At 40.6% G+C, this 22,500-nt stretch overlaps 1 protein-coding gene across 2 annotated transcripts in view; it reads left to right on the forward strand.

The window, feature by feature from the left end:
• The window catches only part of magi3a (membrane associated guanylate kinase, WW and PDZ domain containing 3a), a 232,992-nt gene that overhangs the window by 161,135 nt on the left and 49,357 nt on the right, over positions 1-22,500 (forward strand). For both annotated transcript variants that reach the window (XM_061902945.1, XM_061902944.1), the window contains exons 4-7: positions 4,666-4,872; positions 11,215-11,374; positions 19,351-19,430; positions 21,233-21,290. In XM_061902945.1, the coding sequence (XP_061758929.1) occupies positions 4,666-4,872; positions 11,215-11,374; positions 19,351-19,430; positions 21,233-21,290 (505 nt within the window). The remainder of the gene's footprint in view (positions 1-4,665; positions 4,873-11,214; positions 11,375-19,350; positions 19,431-21,232; positions 21,291-22,500) is intronic.

Consider the following 22,500-nt stretch of genomic DNA (forward strand, 5'->3'; position numbering starts at 1 on the left):
ATTTTCATAACAAATCTATACAAACATGCAGTATTTTCAAAATCAATCTACAAACAGGCAGTACTTTTCATAATAAATATATAAAAACATGCAGTAGTTTCATAATATATTCATTTATATAAACATGCAGTATTTTCATAAGAAATATATACAAACATAATGTATTTTCGTAATAATTATATGAAAACATGCAGTACTTTCATAACACATATATACAAACATGCAGTAGTTTCATAATAAATATATACAAACATGCAGTAGTTTCCTAATAAATTAACAAACATGCGGTAGTTTCATAATATATATATCTATATAAACATGCAGTAGTTTCATAATAAATATATAAAAACATGCTGTAGTTTCATAATATATATAATTATATATTTATATAAACATGCAGTATTTTCTTAATAAATATATACAAATATGCAGTATTTTCATAAGAAATCTTCAAAAACTTGCAGTATTTCCATCATAAATGTATACAAACATGCATTATCTTCAAAACAAATCAATACAAACATGCAGTATTTTAATAATAAAAAATATACAAACATGCAGTATTTCCATGCTTTAAAACCCCGTGGTCACGTTTACATGACGACACTGGGCTCCTTTAGGACATGTTAATGTTTCCCCCTCCTAGCGGGTCAGTGGCGTCTTAAAGGAGAGGAGCTCTCATCGCTCTCTGCACGCGCTCAGTGCAGCCAACTCGTGCCGCCTCAGGCGCCAACGTGACAGCGAAGACTGGAAGGGCAGATCGCACGCTTTAAGAACTTTTTAATAAACAACGTACTTTGTGGACTTTTGTTCCTGACAATAGATCAGGCTGACATTTGCTTGGCTTGCAATTTGGAACGATGGCGTTTTAGGACAAATCATTATAGGAGGAATTATGATGTCGTACCGATAACTCCGGTAACAATAAAAAATATCCGCAATTAAAAATGAATTAAAAACGTTCCAATGAGGCTACGATGATGTTGGTGTGTCAGGACGAGCAAATCAAGCGCACCCTGTAAACTCCTCTGAGTTCATTGTAAACAAACACGGCGTCAATATTGGGGAACTTCTCCTGGACGGCATTTTGTTTGGAATTTGCATAAAATGTTCTGTGAGATGAGAAAAAAAAAACATCACGCTTCAACATATCGAACCTTATCAGCCTCCTGAAACACCTACGAAGTGAGAATTAAACAATACCAGTGAGAAGTAAACAATAAGAGTGGGAAGTAAACAATAACAGTGAGAAGTAAACAATAACAATGAGAAGTAAACAATAACAGCGAGAAGTAAACGATAACAGTGAGAAAAACAGTGAGAGTAAGAGTGAGAAGTAAACAATACCAGTGAGAAGTAAACAATAAGAGTGGGAAGGAAACAATAACAGTGAGAAGTAAACAATAACAATGAGAAATAAACAATAACCGTGAGAAGTAAACGATAACAGTGAGAAAAACAGTGAGAGTAAGAGTGAGAAGTAAACAATAACAGTGAGAAGTAAACGATAACAGTGAGAAAAACAGTGAGAGTAAGAGTGAGAAGTAAACAATAACAGTGAGAAGAAAAGAGTAAGAGTGAAAAGTAAACAATTACAGTGAAAAGTAAACAATAACAGTAAACCGTAAACAAGATTGAGAAGTACACAATACAAGTGAGAAGTAAACAATAAGAGTGAGAAGTAAACAATAACAGTGAGTACTGTAATAAACGCAAGTGAGAAGTAAACAATAACAGTGAAATGTAAACAATAACAGTGAGAAGTAAACAATAACAGTGAGAATAAAAATGAGACGTAAACAACGACAGTGAGAAGTAAACAATAGGAGTGGGAAGTAAACAATAACAGTGAGAAGTAAACACAAGTAAGAAGTATACAGTAACAGGGAGAAGTCAACAACAGTGAAAATAAGAGTGAGAAGTAAACTGTAACAGTGAGAAGTAGACAGTAAGAGTGAGAAATAAACAATAACAGTGAGCAGTAAAGAATGAGAAGTAAACAGTAACAGTGAGAAGTAAACAATAAAAGTGAGAATAAGAGTGAGAAGTAAACATTAAGAGTGAAAAATAAACAATAACAGTGAAAAGTAAACAATAACAGTGAGAAGTAAACATGAGTAAGAAGTATACAATAACAGTGAGAAGTCAACAACAGTGAATCTACAAACCCCGTTTCCATATGAGTTTGGAATTTGTGTTAGATGTAAATATAAACAGAATACAATGATTTGCAAATCATTTTCAACCCATATTCAGTTGAATATGCTACAAAGACAACATATTTGATGTTCAAACTGATAAACATTTTTTTTGAAATAATCATTAACTTTAGAATTTGATGCCAGTAACACGTGACAAAGAAGTTGGGAAAGATGGCAATGAATACTGATAAAGATGAGAAATTCTCATCAAACACTTATTTGGAACATCCCACAGGTGTGCAGGCTAATTGGGAACAGGTGGGTGCCATGATTGGGTATAAAAGCAGCTTCCATGAAATGCTAAGTAATTCACAAACAAGGATGGGGTGAGGGTCACCACTTTGTAAGCAACTTGTCGAACAGTTTTAGAACATTTCTCAACGAGCTATTGCAAGGAATTTAGGGATTTTAACATCTATGGTCCGTAAAATTATCAAAAGGTTCAGAGTATCTGGAGAAATCACTGCACGTAAGCGATGATATTACACACTTTTGACCCCTCAGGCAATACTGCATCAAAAACAGACATTAGTGTGTAAAGGATACCACCACATGGGCTCAGGTACACTTCATAAAACCACTGTCAGTAACTACAGTTGGTCGCTACAACTGTAAGTGCAAGTTAAAACTCTACTATGCAAAGCAAAAGCCATTTATCAACAACACCCAGGAACGCCGCTGGCTTCGCTGGACCCGAGCTCATCTAAGATGGACTGATGCAAAGTGGAAAGGTGTTCTATGGTCTGACGAATCCCCATTTCAAATTATATTTGGAAACTGTGGACATAGTGTCCTCCGGAACAAAGAGGAAAATAACCATTCGGATTGTTCTAGGCGCAAAGTTCAAAAGCCAGCATCTGTGATGGTATGGGGGTGTATTAGTGCCCAAAGCATGGGTAACTTACACATCTGTGAAGGCACCATTAATGCTGACAGGTCCATACAGGTTTTGGAGCAACACATGTTGTCATCCAAGCAACGTTATCATGGACGCCCCTGCTTATTTCAGCAAGACAAGTGTTACAACAGCGTGGTTTCGTAGTAAAAGAGTGCAGGTACTTTCCTGGCCCGCCTGCAGTCCAGACCTGTCTCCCATCCAAAATGTGTGGCGCATTATGAAGCGTAAAATACAACAGCTGAGACCCCGAACTGTTGAACGACTGAAGCTCTACATAAAACAAGAATGGCGAAAAATTCCACTTTTAAAGCTTCAACAATCAGTTTCCTCTGTTCCCAAACGTTTATTGAGTGTTGTTAAAAGAAAAGGTGATGTAACACAGTGGGAAACATGCCCTTTCCCAACTACTTTGACACATGTTGCAGCCATGAAAGTTAATTATTATTAGCAAAAAAAAAAATAAAGTTTATGAGTTTTAACATCAAATATTTTGTCTTTGTAGTGCATTCAATTGAATATGGGTTGAAAAGGATTTGCAAATCATTGTATTCCGTTTATATTTACATCTAACACAATTTCCCAACTCATATGGAAACGGGATTTGTAAGAGTGAGAAGTAAACAGTAACAGTGAGAAGTAAACAATAAGAGTGAGAAGTAAACAATAACTGTGAGCAGTAAGCAAGAGTGAGAAGTAAACGATAACAGTGAGAAGAACAGCGAGAGTAAGAGTGAGAAGTAAACAATAAGAGTGAGAAGTAAACAATAACAGTGAGAAGTAAACAAGAGTGACGAATAACAACAACAGTGATAAGTGAACAATAAGAGTAATAATAAACAAGAGTGAGATGTAAACAATAAGAGTGAGAAGTAAACAATAACAGTTCAAAGTAAACAATAAGAGTGAGAAGTAAACTATAACAGTGAGAAGTAAACAAGAGTGGGAAGTAAACAATAAGAGAGAGAAATAAACAAAAAGAGTGAGAAGGAAACAATAACAGAAGTAAACAATAAGAGTGAGAAGTAAACAATAAGAATGAGAAGTACACAATAACAGAAGTAAACAATAAGAGTGAGAAGTAAACAATAAGAGTGATAAGTACACAATAACAGAAGTAAACAATAAGAGTGAGAAGTAAACAAGAGTGAGAAGTAAACAATAAGAGAGAGAAATAAACAATAAGAGTGAAAAGTAAATAATAAGAGTGAGAAGTAAACAATAAGAGTGAGAAGTACACAATAACGGTCTGCCTCACTGTCCCTCCAGACTTCTTCTTCTGAACGTGTCTTGTGTCTCCTGGTCAGCTGACATTACTGCCACAAGTGGTGGGAAGTGTGTATTACAACTAGGGATGGCTAACCAATCCGGTACTTCTTTTGGCACCAACGGAATCTCGCGGGTCGTACCGGGCACCGATTCTATGACTCCTTGTTACGGTTCCTGGGTTGTACGTGACTGACGTCCCACTCGGCGATCACTCCAGCAGCACTGAGAGCAGACTCGGCCAAACCGACCCTCGGTAATGTCGGTACGTTTATAAAGTAGTTACCCACTCTTCCCCTGCAGGAAACTACTACGGCACGCCCAAACCGCCTGCGGAGCCCAGTCCTGTGCAGCTGGACCTGGTGGACCAGGTCTTGTTTGACGAGGACTTTGACGCCGAAGTCCAACGCAAGCGCACCACGTCGGTCAGCAAGATGGACAGGAAGGACAGTGCCGCCCCCGAGGACGAGGACGAGGATGACAGGCCGCCCACGGTCAACGGACAAGTTGGTGAGACACAGCTTTGTCACGCAAAACTGTAGGACAAGGACGACACGGACTTGGACTCGCTGGGAGATACATAGTCCAGCACAGGGGTGTCCAAAGTTTTTCCACTCAGGGCCGCACACTGAAAAATTTAAACATGCGGCGGCCGTTTTGACATTTTTCATTTTTAAAACCAATGCAATATATATTGGAGGGCTGCCCTCAATTTATTAACAATAAAGGACTTGGGGACCTTTTTGTGTCCCTGGGTCCTTTAGTGTTCAAATTGAGTCAAATATTGATATATATTTATTTACTTTCAATGCTGAGACATTTATAGATCAACTATTTGTTGACATAACATTTATATGTTCTTATGTTTTATGCCATTTTTGTCAAAACCCTTTTTTTTTAAATAGGAAAAAAAACAAAATGTGCAGTATTTTCCCCCCAAAAATGTTCAAAGTGGAATATTAATGTGAAGTAATTGGAGCCTTAAAAAAGGTCAATAATTCATAACAACATTCATTTTGATTATTTATTATTTTTTCAACGATGATAGTTTAAATAAATTAAAAAAAGTCACACTAAAGGTCCCGGGGAACCAAAAGGGTCCCAATCCTTAAAGTGTTCAAAATAAGTCAAATATGAATATATATGATCTTACTTTCAACACTCAGACATTTATAGATCAACTATTTGTTGACATAACTTTGCTATGTTTTTATGTTTTATGCCTTTTTTGTCAAAAGTCCTTTTTTTTAAATAAATAAATAAATGATAAATGGGTTGTACTTGTATAGCGCTTTTCTACCTTCAAGGTACTCAAAGCGCTTTGACACTACTTCCACATTTAGCCATTCACACACACATTCACACACTGATGGAGGGAGCTGCCATGCAAGGCGCCAACCAGCACCCATCAGGAGCAAGGGTGAAGTGTCTTGCTCAGGACACAACGGACGTGACGAGGTTGGTTCTAGGTGGGATTTGAACCAGTGACCCTCGGGTTGCGCACGAAATGGGAAAATGGGAAAAAACACAAAATATGCAATATCCCCCCCCCCCCCATATATATATATATATATATATATATATATATATATATATATATATATATATATATATATATATATATATATATATATATATATATATATATATATATATATATATATATATATATATATATATATATATATGTGTGTGTATATAGGGACGGCGTGGCGCAGTGGGAGAGTGGCCAACCTCATCACGTCCGTTGTGTCCTGAGCAAGACACTTCACCCTTGCTCCTGTACAACCCATTTATATATATATATATATATATATATATATATATATATATATATTATATATATATATATATATATATATATATATATATATATATATATATATATATATATATATATATATATATATATATATATATATATATATATATATATATATATATATATATATATATATATATATATATGTAGGTAGGTGTGGGGAAAAAATCACAAGACTACTTCATCTCTACAGATCTGTTTCATGAGGGGTTCCCTCAATCATCAGGAGATTTTAATGGAAGCATTCACATACAATGGTTTATATAGAGCACAGAGTGGGTGGGTACAAGCAGGCGTAGGGTGTGGTGATTGGCTCATGTGTTACCTAGGAGGTGTTTCCGTCTATGGCGGCATGTTGAAATGATTTCACTGCGCTTGTTGAGAGATGATAGATCTGGATGATATATAATAAACATATACATATGTATATACATATATATATATATATATATATATATACATATATATATATATATATATGTATATACATATATACATATATATATATGTATATACATATGTATGTACATATATATATATATATGTATGTATATATATATATATATATATGTATGTATGTATGTATGTATATATATGTATGTATGTATATATGTATGTATGTGTACATATATGTATGTATGTATACATCCATCCATCATCTTCCGCTTATCCGAGGTCGGGTCGCGGGGGCAACAGCCTAAGCAGGGAAACCCAGACTTCCCTCTCCCCAGCCACTTCGTCTAGCTCTTCCCGGGGGATCCCGAGGCGTTCCCAGGCCAGCCGGGAGACATAGTCTTCCCAACGTGTCCTGGGTCTTCCCCGTGGCCTCCTACCGGTTGGACGTGCCCTAAACACCTCCCTAGGGAGGCGTTCGGGTGGCATCCTGACCAGATGCCCGAACCACCTCATCTGGCTCCTCTCGATGTGAAGGAGCAGCGGCTTTACTTTGAGTTCCTCCCGGATGGCAGAGCTTCTCACCCTATCTCTAAGGGAGAGCCCCGCCACACGGCGGAGGAAACTCATTTCGGCCGCTTGTACCCGTGATCTTATCCTTTCGGTCATGACCCAAAGCTCATGACCATAGGTGAGGATGGGAACGTAGATCGACCGGTAAATTGAGAGCTTTGCCTTCCGGCTCAGCTCCTTCTTCACCACAACGGACCGGTATAACGTCCGCATTACTGAAGACGCCGCACCGATCCGCCTGTTGATCTCACGATCCACTCTTCCCTCACTCGTGAACAAGACTCCTAGGTACTTGAACTCCTCCACTTGGGGCAGGGTCTCCTCCCCAACCCGGAGATGGCACTCCACCCTTTTCCGGGCGAGAACCATGGACTCGGACTTGGAGGTGCTGATTCTCATTCCGGTCGCTTCACACTCGGCTGCGAACCGATCCAGCGAGAGCTGAAGACCCCGGTCAGATGAAGCCATCAGGACCACATCATCTGCAAAAAGCAGAGACCTAATCCTGCGGTTACCAAACCGGAACCCCTCAACGCCTTGACTGCGCCTAGAAATTCTGTCCATAAAAGTTATGAACAGAATCGGTGACAAAGGACAGCCTTGGCGGAGTCCAACCCTCACTGGAAATGTATTCGACTTACTGCCGGCAATGCGGACCAAGCTCTGGCACTGATCGTACAGGGAACGGACCGCCACAATAAGACAGTCCGATACCCCATACTCTCTGAGCACTCCCCACAGGACTTCCCGAGGGACACGGTCGAATGCCTTCTCCAAGTATGTATACATATATATATATATTAATTTTTTTTTCTTTCAATGCTCATACATTTATAGATCAACTTCAGATATAGTTGTTGACATAACATTTACATTGTTTTATGCTCTTTTCGTCAAAACTCTTTTTTTTCAAGGAGAAACACAAAATATGCAATATTTTCCCCAAAAAATGTTTAAAGCGGGATATTTGTTATGAAGTAATTGGAGCTTTAAAAAGGTCAATAATTTTTTGACTTAACGTTTACATTGTTTTATGCCCTTTTTGTCAAAACTTTTTTTTTTTAAGGAGAAACACAAAATATGCAATATTTCCCCCCCAAAAATGTTCAAAATGTAATATTTGATGTGAAGTAATTGGAGCCTTAAAAAGGTCAATAATTCATAGCAACATTAATTTTGATTCTTTATCATTTTTCTGTTTAAAATAAAGTCACACTAAAGGTCCAGGGGACCCAAAAGGGTCCCAGTCATTAAAGTGTTAAAAAATAAGTTATACATCAATATGTATTTTACTTTTATTGCTTAAATATCTCTACATTAAGTTCACATCCATCTATCGATTAAAATGTTTTATTATTTGTGTAAAAACCCAGTTTTTTTAATAGGAAAAACACAAAATATGCAATATTTCCCCCAGACATTTGGACTATATGCTGTAAAGTACTTGGAGCTTTAAATTGGTAAACAATTAAAAAAAACACATTGATTTTATTTCATTGTTTTTTTTACAATGACAGTTTGAAAAAAAATCACACTAAAGGTCTCGGGGATCCAAAAAGGTTCCACTGATAAAAGTGTTAAAAATGTGTGTTATTAAAGTCAACATTACAACATTCAGTCGTTACATTTCACCTGTTTGCTCTTTTATTACACTTTTTTTAATGTTTTTTTGGTAAAAATATTCTTAGAAAGTGCCATAAAAATTTTTTTAGCTGCGGGCCACAAATGGACCCCGGAGCTACACTTTGGACACCCTTGATCCATCACCTGTTTACATTGTTCATCAATCAGTGAATGTTTGCTACACTCACATTTAATGCTAACACGGTGATGATGCTAACACGATGATGATGCTAACATGCTAACACAACGATGATGTTAACACAGCGATGATGCTAACATGCTTACACAGTAATAATACTAACACAGTGATGATGCTAACAAAGCGACAATGATAACAGTGATGATCCTATTATGCTACAAAGTAATGATGCTAACATGCTCACACGGCGATGATGCTAACACGGCAATGATGTTAACATTGCGATGATGCTAACACTCTAAGATAGTGACGGATTTGACACAGCTATGATGCTAACACAGTGATGATGCTAACACAATGATGATGCTAAAACGGTCATGCTGCTCACACATTGAGGATGCTAACACAGTGATGCTGCCAGCACATCAAGAAAACTGACATGTTAATGAAGCTAACACAGTGATGATACTAACACAGTAATGAAGCTAACACAGTGATGACACTAACACGGTGATGATGCTAACACATCAAGAATGCCGACATGTTGATGCTAACACAGTGATGATACTAACACAGTAATGAAGCTAACACAGTGATGACACTAACACGGTGATGATATTAACAGAGGGATGACACTAACACTGTGATGATGCCAACACATCAAGAATGCTGACATGTTAATGATGCTAACATAGTGATGACACTAACACGGTGATGACGCTACCACAGTGATGACGCTAACACGGTGCTGACGCTAACACGGTGATGACGCTACCACAGTGATGACGCTAACACGGTGATGATGCTTACTCAGTGATGATGCTAACACAGCAATGATGCAAACGTGGTTTTGATGCTAACACATTGATGACACTAACACGGTGATGACGCTAACATGGTGATGATGCTTACTCGGTTATGATGCTAACACAGCAATGATGCAAATGTGGTTATGTTGCTAACACAGTGATGACACTAACACGGTGATGATGCCAACACATCAAGAATGCTGACATGTTAATGATGCTAACACAGTGATGACACTAACACAGTGATGACGCTAACACAGTGATGACGCTAACACGGTGATGACGCTACACAGTGATGATGCTAACACGGTGATAATGCTTACTCGGTGATGATCCTAACACAGCAATGATGCAAACGTGGTTTTGATGCTAACACATTGATGACACTAACACGGTGATGACGCTAACACGGTGATGATGCTTACTCGGTTATGATGCTAACACAGCAATGATGCAAACTTGGTTATGATGCTAACATAGTGATGGCACTAACACAGTGGTGACGCTAACACAGTGATGACACTAACACGGTGATGACGCGAACTCGGTGATGACGCTAACACGGCAATGATGCAAGCGCGGTTATGATGCTAACACAGTGATGACACTAACACAGTGGTGACGCTACCACAGTGATGATGCTACCACAGTGATGATGCTAACACGGTGATGATGCTAACACAGTGATGACGCTAACACAGCAATGATGCAAACGCAGTTATGATGCTAACACAGTGATGATAGCACGTTAATAAAGGTAAGACGGTGAGACTGCTAACACGATGACACTAACACGGCAATGACGCTACCGCGGCGACGATGCTAAGACGTTAATAACGCTAAGGCAATGAAAATGCTAGCACAATGATGATGCAAACATACCGATGTGAACATAGCGATGATGCAAACACGGCGAGGGCGCCAACACATTGATGACGTTAACACGGCGGTGATGCTAACACAATAATGATGCACCACAGTGATGACGCTAACACTTTGATGACGCTAACAGGGTGACGATACCAACACAATGATGATGCAAACATGGCGCTGATGCCGACACGTTGATGACGCTAACACGGTGATGATGCTAACACGGCGATGATGCTAACACAATGATAATGCTAACACGCCGATGATGCTAAAGCGTTGGTCAGCTCCATGTTGCCCATGAGGCACATCACAGTAAATCACCGCTGACATGCTATGCCAATCGCTAGTCTCTTCTTCGTGTACACTTTCTGTCGCCTCTCTCTCTCTCTCTTTCTCTCTTTCTCCGCACTTCTTCCTCTTCTGCTGGGATAAAAGTGTCCATCACCTCCATCATCAGCATCAGCAGGGCAGCATGCAAGGTGCCCAGAGAAGGTCCAACGCTTCCACCTTCTCACCTCCTATCTCCTTCTCCTTCTACCACCTGCCCTACCCCTACTCCCAACCCATCCCCCTCTCTGTGTCCCTGCCCGTGTCCCTGGCGGCATGTCGGGCCACGGTAGACCACGCGGACAAGGCGGAGTGGAGGAGGACGGTCCCCAGCTACAACGCCGCCGTGGACCCGCGAGCGTGGAGCGCCGCGGCGCAGGACGACGGCCAGGAGCCGCTGCCCAAGAACTGGGAGATGGCCTACACCGACAGCGGCATGGTCTACTTCATAGAGTAAGTCTGAGACCTCCTGGTCTCGCCTCACCTGCTCGCCCATCTTCTCATCAATTCTTCTACTGCCTGATCAATAACAGTTCTTCTATTGCCTGATCAATAACATTTCTTCTATTGCCTGATTGATAACAATTATTTTACTGCCTGATCAATAATTTTTTTTATTTCCTAATCAATAACAATTTTTCTATTGCCTGATCAATAACAATTATTCTATTGCCTGATCAATAACAATTATTCTACTCCCTGATCAATAACAATTATTCTGCTGCCTGATCAATAACAATTATTTTATTGCCTGATCAATAACAATTCTTCTAATTCCTGTTCAATAACTATTATTCTTTTGCCCGATCAATAACAATTATTCCAAATCCTGATCAATACCATTTATTCAATTTCCTGATCAATATCAATTATTCCACTTCCTGATCAATAACAATTATTTTATTGCCTGATCAATTATAATTATTCTGATGCCTGATCAATAACAATTCTTCTATTGCCTGATCAATAACAGTTCTTCTGCTGGCTGATCAATAACAATTATTTTATTGCCTGATCAATAACAACTGTTCTATTGCCTGATCAATAACAATTCTCATTTTGCCTGATCAATGACAATTATTGTAATTCCTGATCAATAAAAATTATTCTAATTCCTGATCAATAAAAACTATTTTTTTTCTGTTTAATAACAATCATTGTATTGCCTGATCAATAATAATTATTTGACTGCCTGATCAATAATGGTTATTCTATTTTCTGATCAATAACAATTATTCTATTGCCTGATCAATAACATTCATTCTATTTCCTGATCAATAACAATTATTCGAATTCCTGATCAATAACAATTATTCTAATTCCTGATCAATAACAATTATTCTAATTCCTGATCAATAACAATTATTCTATTTCCTGATCAATAACACTTCTTCTATTGCCTGATCAATAAAAACCTTCTATTGCCAGATCAATAAAAATTATTCTATTGGCTGATCAATAACAATTATTCTAATTCCTGATCAATAACATTTGTTGTAATTCTCGATCAATAACAATTTATCTATTTATTGATCAATAAAAATTATTATATTGCCTGATCAATAACATGTATTCTAATTACTGATCAATAAAACATATTCTATTTCCTGATCAATAACAATTATTTTATTGCCTGATCAATCATAATTATTTGACTGCCTGATCAATAATGATTATTCTATTTCCTGATCAATAACAATTCTTCTATTGCCTGATCAACACAAATCTTCTATTGCCAGGTCAATAACAATTATTCTATTGGCTGATCAGTAGCAAGTATTCTAATTCCTGATCAATAACAATTCTTCCAATTCTTGAACAATAACAATTCTTCCAATTCTTGAACAATAACAATTATTTTATTTATTGATCTATAAAAATTATTTGACTGCCTGATCAATAACAATTCTTCTATTTCCTGATCGTTAACAATTTGTCTACTGCCTGATCAATAACAATTATTCCACTGCCTGATCAATAACAGTTATTCTGCTGCCTGATCAATAACACGTATTTTATTGCCTGATCAATAACAATTATTCTAATTCCTGATCAATAACAATTCATATTTTACCTGATCAATAACAATATTGTAATTCCTGATCAATAACAATTATTCTATTGCCTGATTAATAACAATTCTTATTTTGCCTGATCAATAACAATTATTGTAATTCCTGATCAATAACAATTATTCTATTGCCTGGTCAATAACAATTCTTATTTTGCCTGATCAATAACAATTATTGTAATTCCTGATCAATAACAATTATTCTATTGCCTGATCAATAACAATTATTTGACTGCCTGATCAATAACAATTGTTCTATTTCCTGATCAATAACCATTCTTCTATTGCCTGATCAATAATTATTACGCCAATTCCTGATCAATAACAATTCTTGTTTCAAAAATTTGGTGCAAAATAATTCTGTGTATAAAAAAATTAAATAAACCAAATTTAGTATTCAGTGTCTAAAAATTCAATGCAAAATAATTAAATGAATAAAAATTAAATCCAAAAATAATAATTAAGTATTCAAAGGACAAAAATTCAGTGCTAAATAATTCAAGGTCTAAAAATTAAATATAACAACGAATTCAGTATTCAGTGGATAAAAATTCAGTGCAAAAATAATTCACTGTAAAAAAATGTAATCCAAACAAATTCAGTATTCAGTGTATAGAAATTAATCCATCCATCCATTTTCTACTGCTTGTCCCTTTTTGGTGTGGCGGGGGGTGCTGGAGCCTATCTCAGCTGCATTGAAAATTCAGTGCAAAATAATTTAGTGTATAAAAATTAAATATAAAAAAAATCAGTATTAGTGTATAAAAATGAATCCAACCATCCATCCATTTTCTACCGCTTCTCCCTTTTTGGGGTGACGGGGTGTGCTGGAGCCTATCTCAGCTGCATTAAAAATTAAGTGCAAAATAATTCACTGTAAAAAATATATATAAAACAAATTCAGTGCAAAATAATTCAGTGTATGAAAATGAAATATAAAACAAATTCAGTATTCAGTGTAAAAAAATGTAGTGCAAAATAATTCAAATGTGTGGGTCTTCAGTTTTGAAGCAAAGGGTGTTTATAATCATATTTTTTGTATTTTAACAAACTGAATTTTTTTATTTCTATTTAATGAAATTGGCCGTATTATTTGAAGTCAATCAAATTCATTTCTTAAAATTCAAACACAAAAAATTAACTGGCCCAAAAAATATTTCCCAACAAAGACACAAATAAACTTTCATATTCCAGGCCTGACTGTAGTAAATTAATTGCTGTCAATTATGAATTATTAATAATAAATGTAATATTGTCATGGGCAGGAGCGGATAAAAAGTGTTTAGGACCTTTTAGTTATAGTTTTTAAGAATATAAGAGGTGTGCAAAATAAAAACAGACTACAATGATTTGCAAATCCTTTTCAATTTATATTCAATTAAATAGACTGCAAAGGCAAGATATTTAATGTTCACACTGAGAAGCTTCTTTTTTTTTGTTGTTGCAAATAATCATTAACTTAGAATTTAATGCCAGCAACATGTTGCAAAAAAGTTTTCACATGTGCATGTTTACCACTGTGTTACATGGCCTTTCCTTTTAACAACACTCAGTAAACATTTGGGAACTGAGGAGACACATTTTTGAAGCTTTTCAGGTGGAATTATTTCCCATTTTTGCTTGATATACAGCTTAAGTTTTTCAACAGTCTCCGTTGTGGTATTTAACGCTTCTTAATGCGCCACACATTTTCAATGGGAGACAGGTCTGGACTGCAGGCAGGCCAGTCTAGTACCCGCACACTTTTACTATGAAGCCACACTGGTTTGGCATTGTCTTGCTGTAATAAGCAGGGGCATCCATGATAACGTTGCTTGGATGGCAACATATGTTGCTCCAAAACCTGTATGTACTTTTCAGCATTAATGGTGCCTTCACAGATGTGTAAGTTACCCATGTCTTGGGCACTAATGCACCCCCATATCATCACAGATGCTGAGTTTTCAACTTTGCGCCTAGAACAATCCGGATGGTTCTTTTCCTCTTTGTTTTCCGGAGGACACGACGTCACAGTTTCCAAAAACAATTTGAAAAGTGGACTCGTCAGACCACAGAACACTTTCCCACTTTGCATCAGTCCATCTTAGTTGAGCTCGGGCTCAGCGGAGCCGGCGGCGTTTCTGGGTGTTGTTGATAAATGGCTTTTGCTTTGCATAGTAAATAAATAAATACATGGGTTGTACTTGTATAGCGCTTTTCTACCTTTAAGGTACTCAAAGCGCTTTGACACTAGTTCCACATTTACCCATTCACACACACATTCACACACTGATGGAGGGAGCTAGCGTGCAAGGCGCCAACCAGCACCCATCAGGAGCAAGGGTGACGTGTCTTGCTCAGGACACAACGGACGTGACGAGGTTGGTACTAGGTGTCCACGCCGTCCCATAGTAGAGTTTTAACTTGCACTTGCAGATGTAGCGACTAACTATTGTTACTGACAGTGGTTTTCTGATGTGGTCCTGAGCCCATGTGGTGATATCCTTTACACACTGTTGTCGGTTTTTGATGCAGTAAAGCCCGAGTGATCGAAGGTCACAGACATTCAATTTTGGTTTTCGGCTTTGCCGCTTACGTGCAGTGATTTCTCCAGATTCTCTAAGCCCATCCATCCATCCATCTTCTTCCGCTTATCCGAGGTCGGGTCGCGGGGGCAGCAGCCTAAGCAGGGAAGCCCAGACTTCCCTCTCCCCAGCCACTTCGTCTAGCTCTTCCCGGGGGATCCCGAGGCGTTCCCAGGCCAGCCGGGAGACATAGTCTTCCCAACGTGTCCTGGGTCTTCCCCGAGGCCTCCTACCGGTTGGACGTGCCCTAAACACCTCCCTCGGGAGGCGTTCGGGTGGCATCCTGACCAGATGCCCGAACCACCTCATCTGGCTCCTCTCCATGTGGAGGAGCAGCGGCTTTACTTTGAGTTCCTCCCGGATGACAGAGCTTCTCACCCTATCTCTAAGGGAGAGCCCCGCCACACGGCGGAGGAAACTCATTTCGGCCGCTTGTACCGGTGATCTTATCCTTTCGGTCATGACCCAAAGCTCATGACCATAGGTGAGGATGGGAACGTAGATCGACCGGTAAATTGAGAGCTTTGCCTTCCGGCTCAGCTCCTTCTTCACCACAACAGATCGGTACAACGTCCGCATTACTGAAGACGCCGCACCGATCCGCCTGTCGATCTCACGATCCACTCTTCCCCCACTCGTGAACAAGACTCCTAGGTACTTGAACTCCTCCACTCGGGTCTCCTCCCCAACCCGGAGATGGCACTCCACCCTTTTCCGGGAGAGAACCATGGACTCGGATTTGGAGTTGCTGATTCTCATTCCGGCCGCTTCACACTCGGCTGCGAACCGATCCAGTGAGAGCTGAAGATCCCGGCCAGATGAAGCCAACAGGACCACATCGTCTGCAAAAAGCAGAGACCTAATCCCGCGGCCACCAAACCGGAACCCCTCAATGCCTTGACTGCGCCTAGAAATTCTGTCCATAAAAGTTATGAACAGAATCGGTGACAAAGGACAGCCTTGGCGGAGTCCAACCCTCACTGGAAACGTGTCCGACTTTCTGCCAGCAATGCGGACCAAGCTCTGACACTGATCGTACAGGGATCGGACTGCCATAATAAGACAGTCCGATACCCCATACTCTCTGAGCACTCCCCACAGGACTTCCCGAGGGACACGGTCGAATGCCTTCTCCAAGTCCACAAAGAACATGTAGACTGGTTGGGCAAACTCCCATACACCCTCAAGAACCCTGCCGAGAGTATAGAGCTGGTCCACAGTTCCACGACCAGGACGAAAACCACAGTGTTCCTCCTGAATCCGAGGTTCGACTATCCGGCGTAGCCTCCTCTCCAGTACACCTGAATAAACCTTACCGGGAAGGCTGAGGAGTGTGATCCCACGATAGTTGGAACACACCCTCCGGTCCCCCTTCTTAAAGAGAGGGACCACCACCCCGGTCTGCCAATCCAGAGGTACCGCCCCCGATGTCCACGCGATGCTGCAGAGTCTTGTCAACCAAGACAGCCCCACAGCATCCAGAGCCTTAAGGAACTCCGGGCGGATCTCATCCACCCCCGGGGCCTTGCCACCGAGGAGCTTTTTAACTACCTCAGCAACCTCAGCCCCAGAAATAGGAGAGTCCACCACAGATTCCCCAGGCACTGCTTCCTCATAGGAAGACGTGTTGGTGGGATTGAGGAGGTCTTCAAAGTATTCCTTCCACCTATCCACAACATCCGCAGTTGAGGTCAGCAGAACACCATCCGCACCATACACGGTGTTGACAGTGCACTGCTTCCCCTTCCTGAGGCGGCGGATGGTGGTCCAGAATCGCTTCGAAGCCATCCGGAAGTCATTTTCCATGGCTTCCCCAAACTCTTCCCATGTCCGAGTTTTTGCCTCTGTGACCACTGAAGCTGCACACCGCTTGGCCTGTCGGTACCTGTCCACTGCCTCTGGAGTCCTATGAGCCAAAAGAACCCGGTAGGACTCCTTCTTCAGCTTGACGGCATCCCTCACCGCTGGTGTCCACCAGCGGGTTCTAGGATTACCGCCACGACAAGCACCAACTACCTTGCGGCCACAGCTCCGATCAGCCGCCTCGACAATAGAGGTGCGAAACATGGTCCACTCGGACTCAATGTCCAGCACCTCCCTCGTGACATGTTCAAAGTTTCTCCGGAGGTGGGAATTGAAACTTTCTCTGACAGGAGACTCTGCCAGACGTTCCCAGCAAACCCTCACAATGCGTTTGGGCCTGCCAGGTCTGTCCGGCATCCTCCCCCACCATCGCAGCCAACTCACCACCAGGTGGTGATCGGTAGAAAGCTCCGCCCCTCTCTTTACCCGAGTGTCCAAAACATGAGGCCGCAAATCCGATGACACAACTACAAAGTCGATCATGGAACTGCGGCCTAGGGTGTCCTGGTGCCAAGTGCACATATGGACACCCTTAAGTTTGAACATGGTGTTTGTAATGGACAAACTGTGACGAGCACCAAAGTCCAATAACAAAACACCACTCGGGTTTAGATCCGGGCGACCATTCTTCCCAATCACGCCTCTCCAGGTTTCACTGTCGTTACCAACATGAGCGTTGAAGTCCCCCAGTATGACAAGGGAATCACCCGGGGGAGCACTCTCCAGTACTCCCTCGAGTGTACCCAAAAAGGGTGGGTACTCTGAACTGTTGTTTGGTGCGTAAGCACAAACAACAGTCAGGACCCGTCCCCCCACCCGAAGGCGGAGGGAGGCTACCCTTTCGTCCACTGGGTTGAACTCCAACGTGCAGGCTTTAAGCCGGGGGGCAACCAGAATTGCCACCCCAGCCCGTCGCCTCTCACTGCCGGCCACGCCAGAGTGAAAGAGAGTCCAGCCCCTTTCAAGAGAAGTGGTGCCCTGCCTTCGGCTGCCGCCCAGCTCACATTGCACCCGACCTCTATGGCCCCTGCTATGGGTGGTGAGCCCATTGGAGGGGGGACCCACGTTGCCTCTTCGGGCTGTGCCCGGCCGGGCCCCATGGGTACAGGCCCGGCCACCAGGCGCTCGCCATCGTGCCCCACCTCCGGGCCTGGCTCCAGAGGGGGGCCCCGGTGACGCGCGTCCGGGCGAGGGAAATCTGGGTCCTTTGTTTTTACTTTTCATAGAGGTTTTCGAGCTGCTCTTTGTCTGGTCCCTCACCTAGGACCAGTTTGCCTTGGGAGACCCTACCAGGGGGCATAAAGCCCCCAGACAACATAGCTCCTAGGATCATTGGGACACTCAAACTCCTCTACCACGGTAAGGTGGCAGCTCAGAGAGGAGTTACGGACCGTAGATGGTAAAATCCCTAAATCCTTTGCAATAGCTCATTGAGAAATGTTGTTCTTAAACTGTTGGACAATTTGCTCACGCATTTGTTGACAAAGAGGTGACTCTCGCCCCAATTAGCCTGTTCACCTGTGGGATGTTCCAAATAAGCGTTTGACGAGCATTCCTTAACTTTCTCAGTCTTTTTTGCCACTTGTGCCAGCTTTTTTTAAACATGTTGCAGGCATCAAATTCCAAATGAGCTATTATTTGCAAAAAATAACATTTTCCAGTTGGAACATTAAATATCTTGTATTTACAGTCTATTTAATTGAATATAAGTTGAAAAGTATTTGCAAATTATAGTATTCTGTTTTTATTTACCTTTTACACAACGTGCCAACTTCACTGGTTTTGGGTTTTGTACGTCAACATTGGTTTGAATCCAAGTGTTATATTTGCGATCATCTTCTTTAATTTTTGTCCGAAATGTGTTGCTAGTAATAGCTAAACGGTCCGGTTATCTTTGTAAAGATTTGAACAAAGTCTAATTTTGGTTGCAGCCACAACAGCAAAACCACCACCTGGTTGGACCCGCGACTCGCCAAGAAGGCCAAGGCTGCCGAGAAATGCGAGGAAGGAGGTGAGATATCATTACACATGTGACTTTTTTCATGATGCTTCCAAAACTGCCGAGCAAGCAAGATATTTAAATGATGCGAGCCAAGACCGCTAACACCACGCCTTCTAGCTCACCCTTTAGAGCACAGCTGTTTCCCTAAACCTGCGGGAAAGTTATTTATGGTTACATGCTTTCATTTATTCATCCGCCACTTAAAAGACATAAACTGTATTCTGACCTCCTGTTGTGGCACCTCCCCTTTATCTCTAAAATTCTCAAAAATCATTGTTGCACAGCAGCTTAATAAAAACTTCGAGTCCAACTATCTTTGTGAACCCTTTCAGTCAGGTTTCATACTCGCACTTTGGTCCTAAAAATAATAATAATTATTCGGTATAAACTGCTATCAAACACTTATATAATCATACAGTTTTCAGCCATATCGCCCAGCCCTAGTTATAAGTCCTAAAATCGATATCATATTCGATATGCAGCCTTCTGCTCACAATATACTATAATATATTACCCTACAATAATAATAATATCATATATATATATATATATATATATATATATATATATATACACTATATATGTGTCATATAAATGATTGAAAAAATATTTTTAAAAAGTTACAAAGGTTTTTTTATATTAGCTGCTGCAAATGCAGTAACATTTTGCATCATTTCCAGTTATATTATTTTATCAAAACAATGATTCATGCTCATTTCCTGTTAATATCTGCTTATTTCCTGTTTTAACAGGAAGTATCATGTTCTCTCTACACTTCTGTTCAAATGTAAAACTCACTTATTCTTCTCTTCTTTGAAGTTTTGGTCGACACTACACATTTGGGTATGGATCCGATGCCAAGTCGTTACAGGGGCAGTATCGGTCTTACCCATGCCGATACCGATACTTCACATTTTCCATATCATGATATGATTACATTTTTCAGCACAGTTATAATCGGTCATGAAAACAAGATGGCGGTGTAAAATTATCAATGAAATATTTGATTTGTTTCCTTATTCATTTTCACAACATACAATATTTTTGTGGAAATAAAGTCAAAGGTGCAAAAAAATTGGCTCTAAATTAAATATTTTATTTTTTTCCCCTTAAAGTCATACTGTGTCCAGTATTTAACATTTTTTTAGTTTGTAATCAATAATAAAAAACACATAAAAAAAATTATAGTAAAATATAGATCTAATCAATATTTTATCGGCCATATACTGATACTCTACTTGGTATCATTACAGTCGATATGTGTATCGTTCCACCTTCCCCCTATTTGCATTCAAGAGCTCTAGCTCAGCTGTTAGCACGGCTTATTGTATCCTCCTATGGTGTGTAGTGCAGCATGTTTCACTAGTCCTCCAGTGATAATGCTACTTGTAAGAAACTTTATTTGCCGCCATTTGGTCGGGGATTGCTGACTTTGCCGTTAGCCGCTAGCGAGGATGCTACATTACGTTAAGGACGCGTTCGATAGCGTGTTGCTGTCAGACAGGACACAGCTGTAATGTCGACCTGCATTATCACGATATCACCACGGTATTAAAAGCTGTATCGCCACGCCAAACTCATATCACTTATTGTATATGTCATGTCGTGGCTCTGCAGAGAATGCATGAGTGCAGCATCTTGACATGGCGCTCACGTGTACACTTGAGGAAAGAAGAATATTAGTTTTCTGGCGGTGCAACAACTCAGCATTTCTCTCTCGTCTGAAGGCGAACGAAATGATCCTTCTTTTGTGGAGAAGAACGCAAGAAATTATTTGCTCGTGACGTTCTCTTCTCTTTCCTTTCCCACAGAGTTGCCTTACGGCTGGGAGAGGATCCAGGACCCGCAGTACGGCACCTACTACGTGGAGTGAGTACACACTGAACAGCACCTGATCCAGTATCAGCAAAAAGATGAATGTGCAATGTGTGATATCATCTGCGATGCAAGCATTCCTTCAGAGTGTTTACTTGCGTGTGATATCATGTGCGATACAAGCAGTCCTGCAGAGTGTTTACTTGCATGTGATATCACGTGCGATACGAGCAGTCCTGCAGAGTGTTTACTTGTGTGTGGTATCATGTGCAATGATACAAAGAGTCTTTCAGAGTGTTTACTCGTGTGTGACATCATGTGCGATACGAGCAGTCCTGCAGCGTGTTGACTTCTGTCTGATATCAATAATAATAATAATAATAATGGATTAGATTTATATCGTGCTTTTCTATTGTTATATACTCAAAGCGCTCACAGAGAAGTGGGAACCCATCATTCATTCACACCTGGTGGTGGTAAGCTACATCTGTAGCCACAGCTGCCCTGGGGTAGACTGACGGAAGCGTGGCTGACAGTTTGCGCCTACGGCCCCTCCGACCACCACCAATCATTCATTCATTCATTCATCATTCATTCACCGGTGTGAGCGGCACCGGGGGCAAAGGGTGAAGTGTCCTGCCCAAGGACACAACGGCAGCGACTTTTGATGTCCATAGGTGGGAAGCGAACCTGCGACCCTCAGGTTTCTGGCACGGCCGCTCTACCCACTACGCCATGCCGCCCCATATCATGTGCGATACAAGCAGTCCTGCAGCGTGTTTACTTGCGTGTGATATCATATGTGATACAAGCAGTCCTGCAGAGTGCTTACTTGTGTGTGATACAATGTGCAATAAAAGCAGTCCTGCAGCCTGTTTCCCTGTCTGGGATATCATGTGCGATACAAGCAGTCCTGCATTGTGTTTACTTGTGTGTGATATTATGTGCGATACAAGGAGTCTTGCAGAGTGTTTAGTTGTCTGATATCATGTGCGATACAATGAGTCCTGCAGAGTGTTAACTTGCGTGTGAGATCATGTGCGATACAAGCAGTCCTGCAGATAGTTTACTCGTGTGTGATGTCATGTGTGATACAAACAGTCCTGCAGTGTGCTTATTTTTGTGTGATGTCATTTGCGATTCAATCAGTCCTGTAGCGTGTTTATTTGTGTGTGATATCATGTGCGATACAATCATTCCTTCAGAGTGTTTAGTTGTGTGTGATATCATATGCGATACAAGCAGTCTTGCAGCGTGTTTACTT

Source organism: Nerophis ophidion, linkage group LG06 (assembly GCF_033978795.1).
Source record: "Nerophis ophidion isolate RoL-2023_Sa linkage group LG06, RoL_Noph_v1.0, whole genome shotgun sequence".
Taxonomy (NCBI): Eukaryota; Metazoa; Chordata; class Actinopteri; order Syngnathiformes; family Syngnathidae; genus Nerophis; species Nerophis ophidion.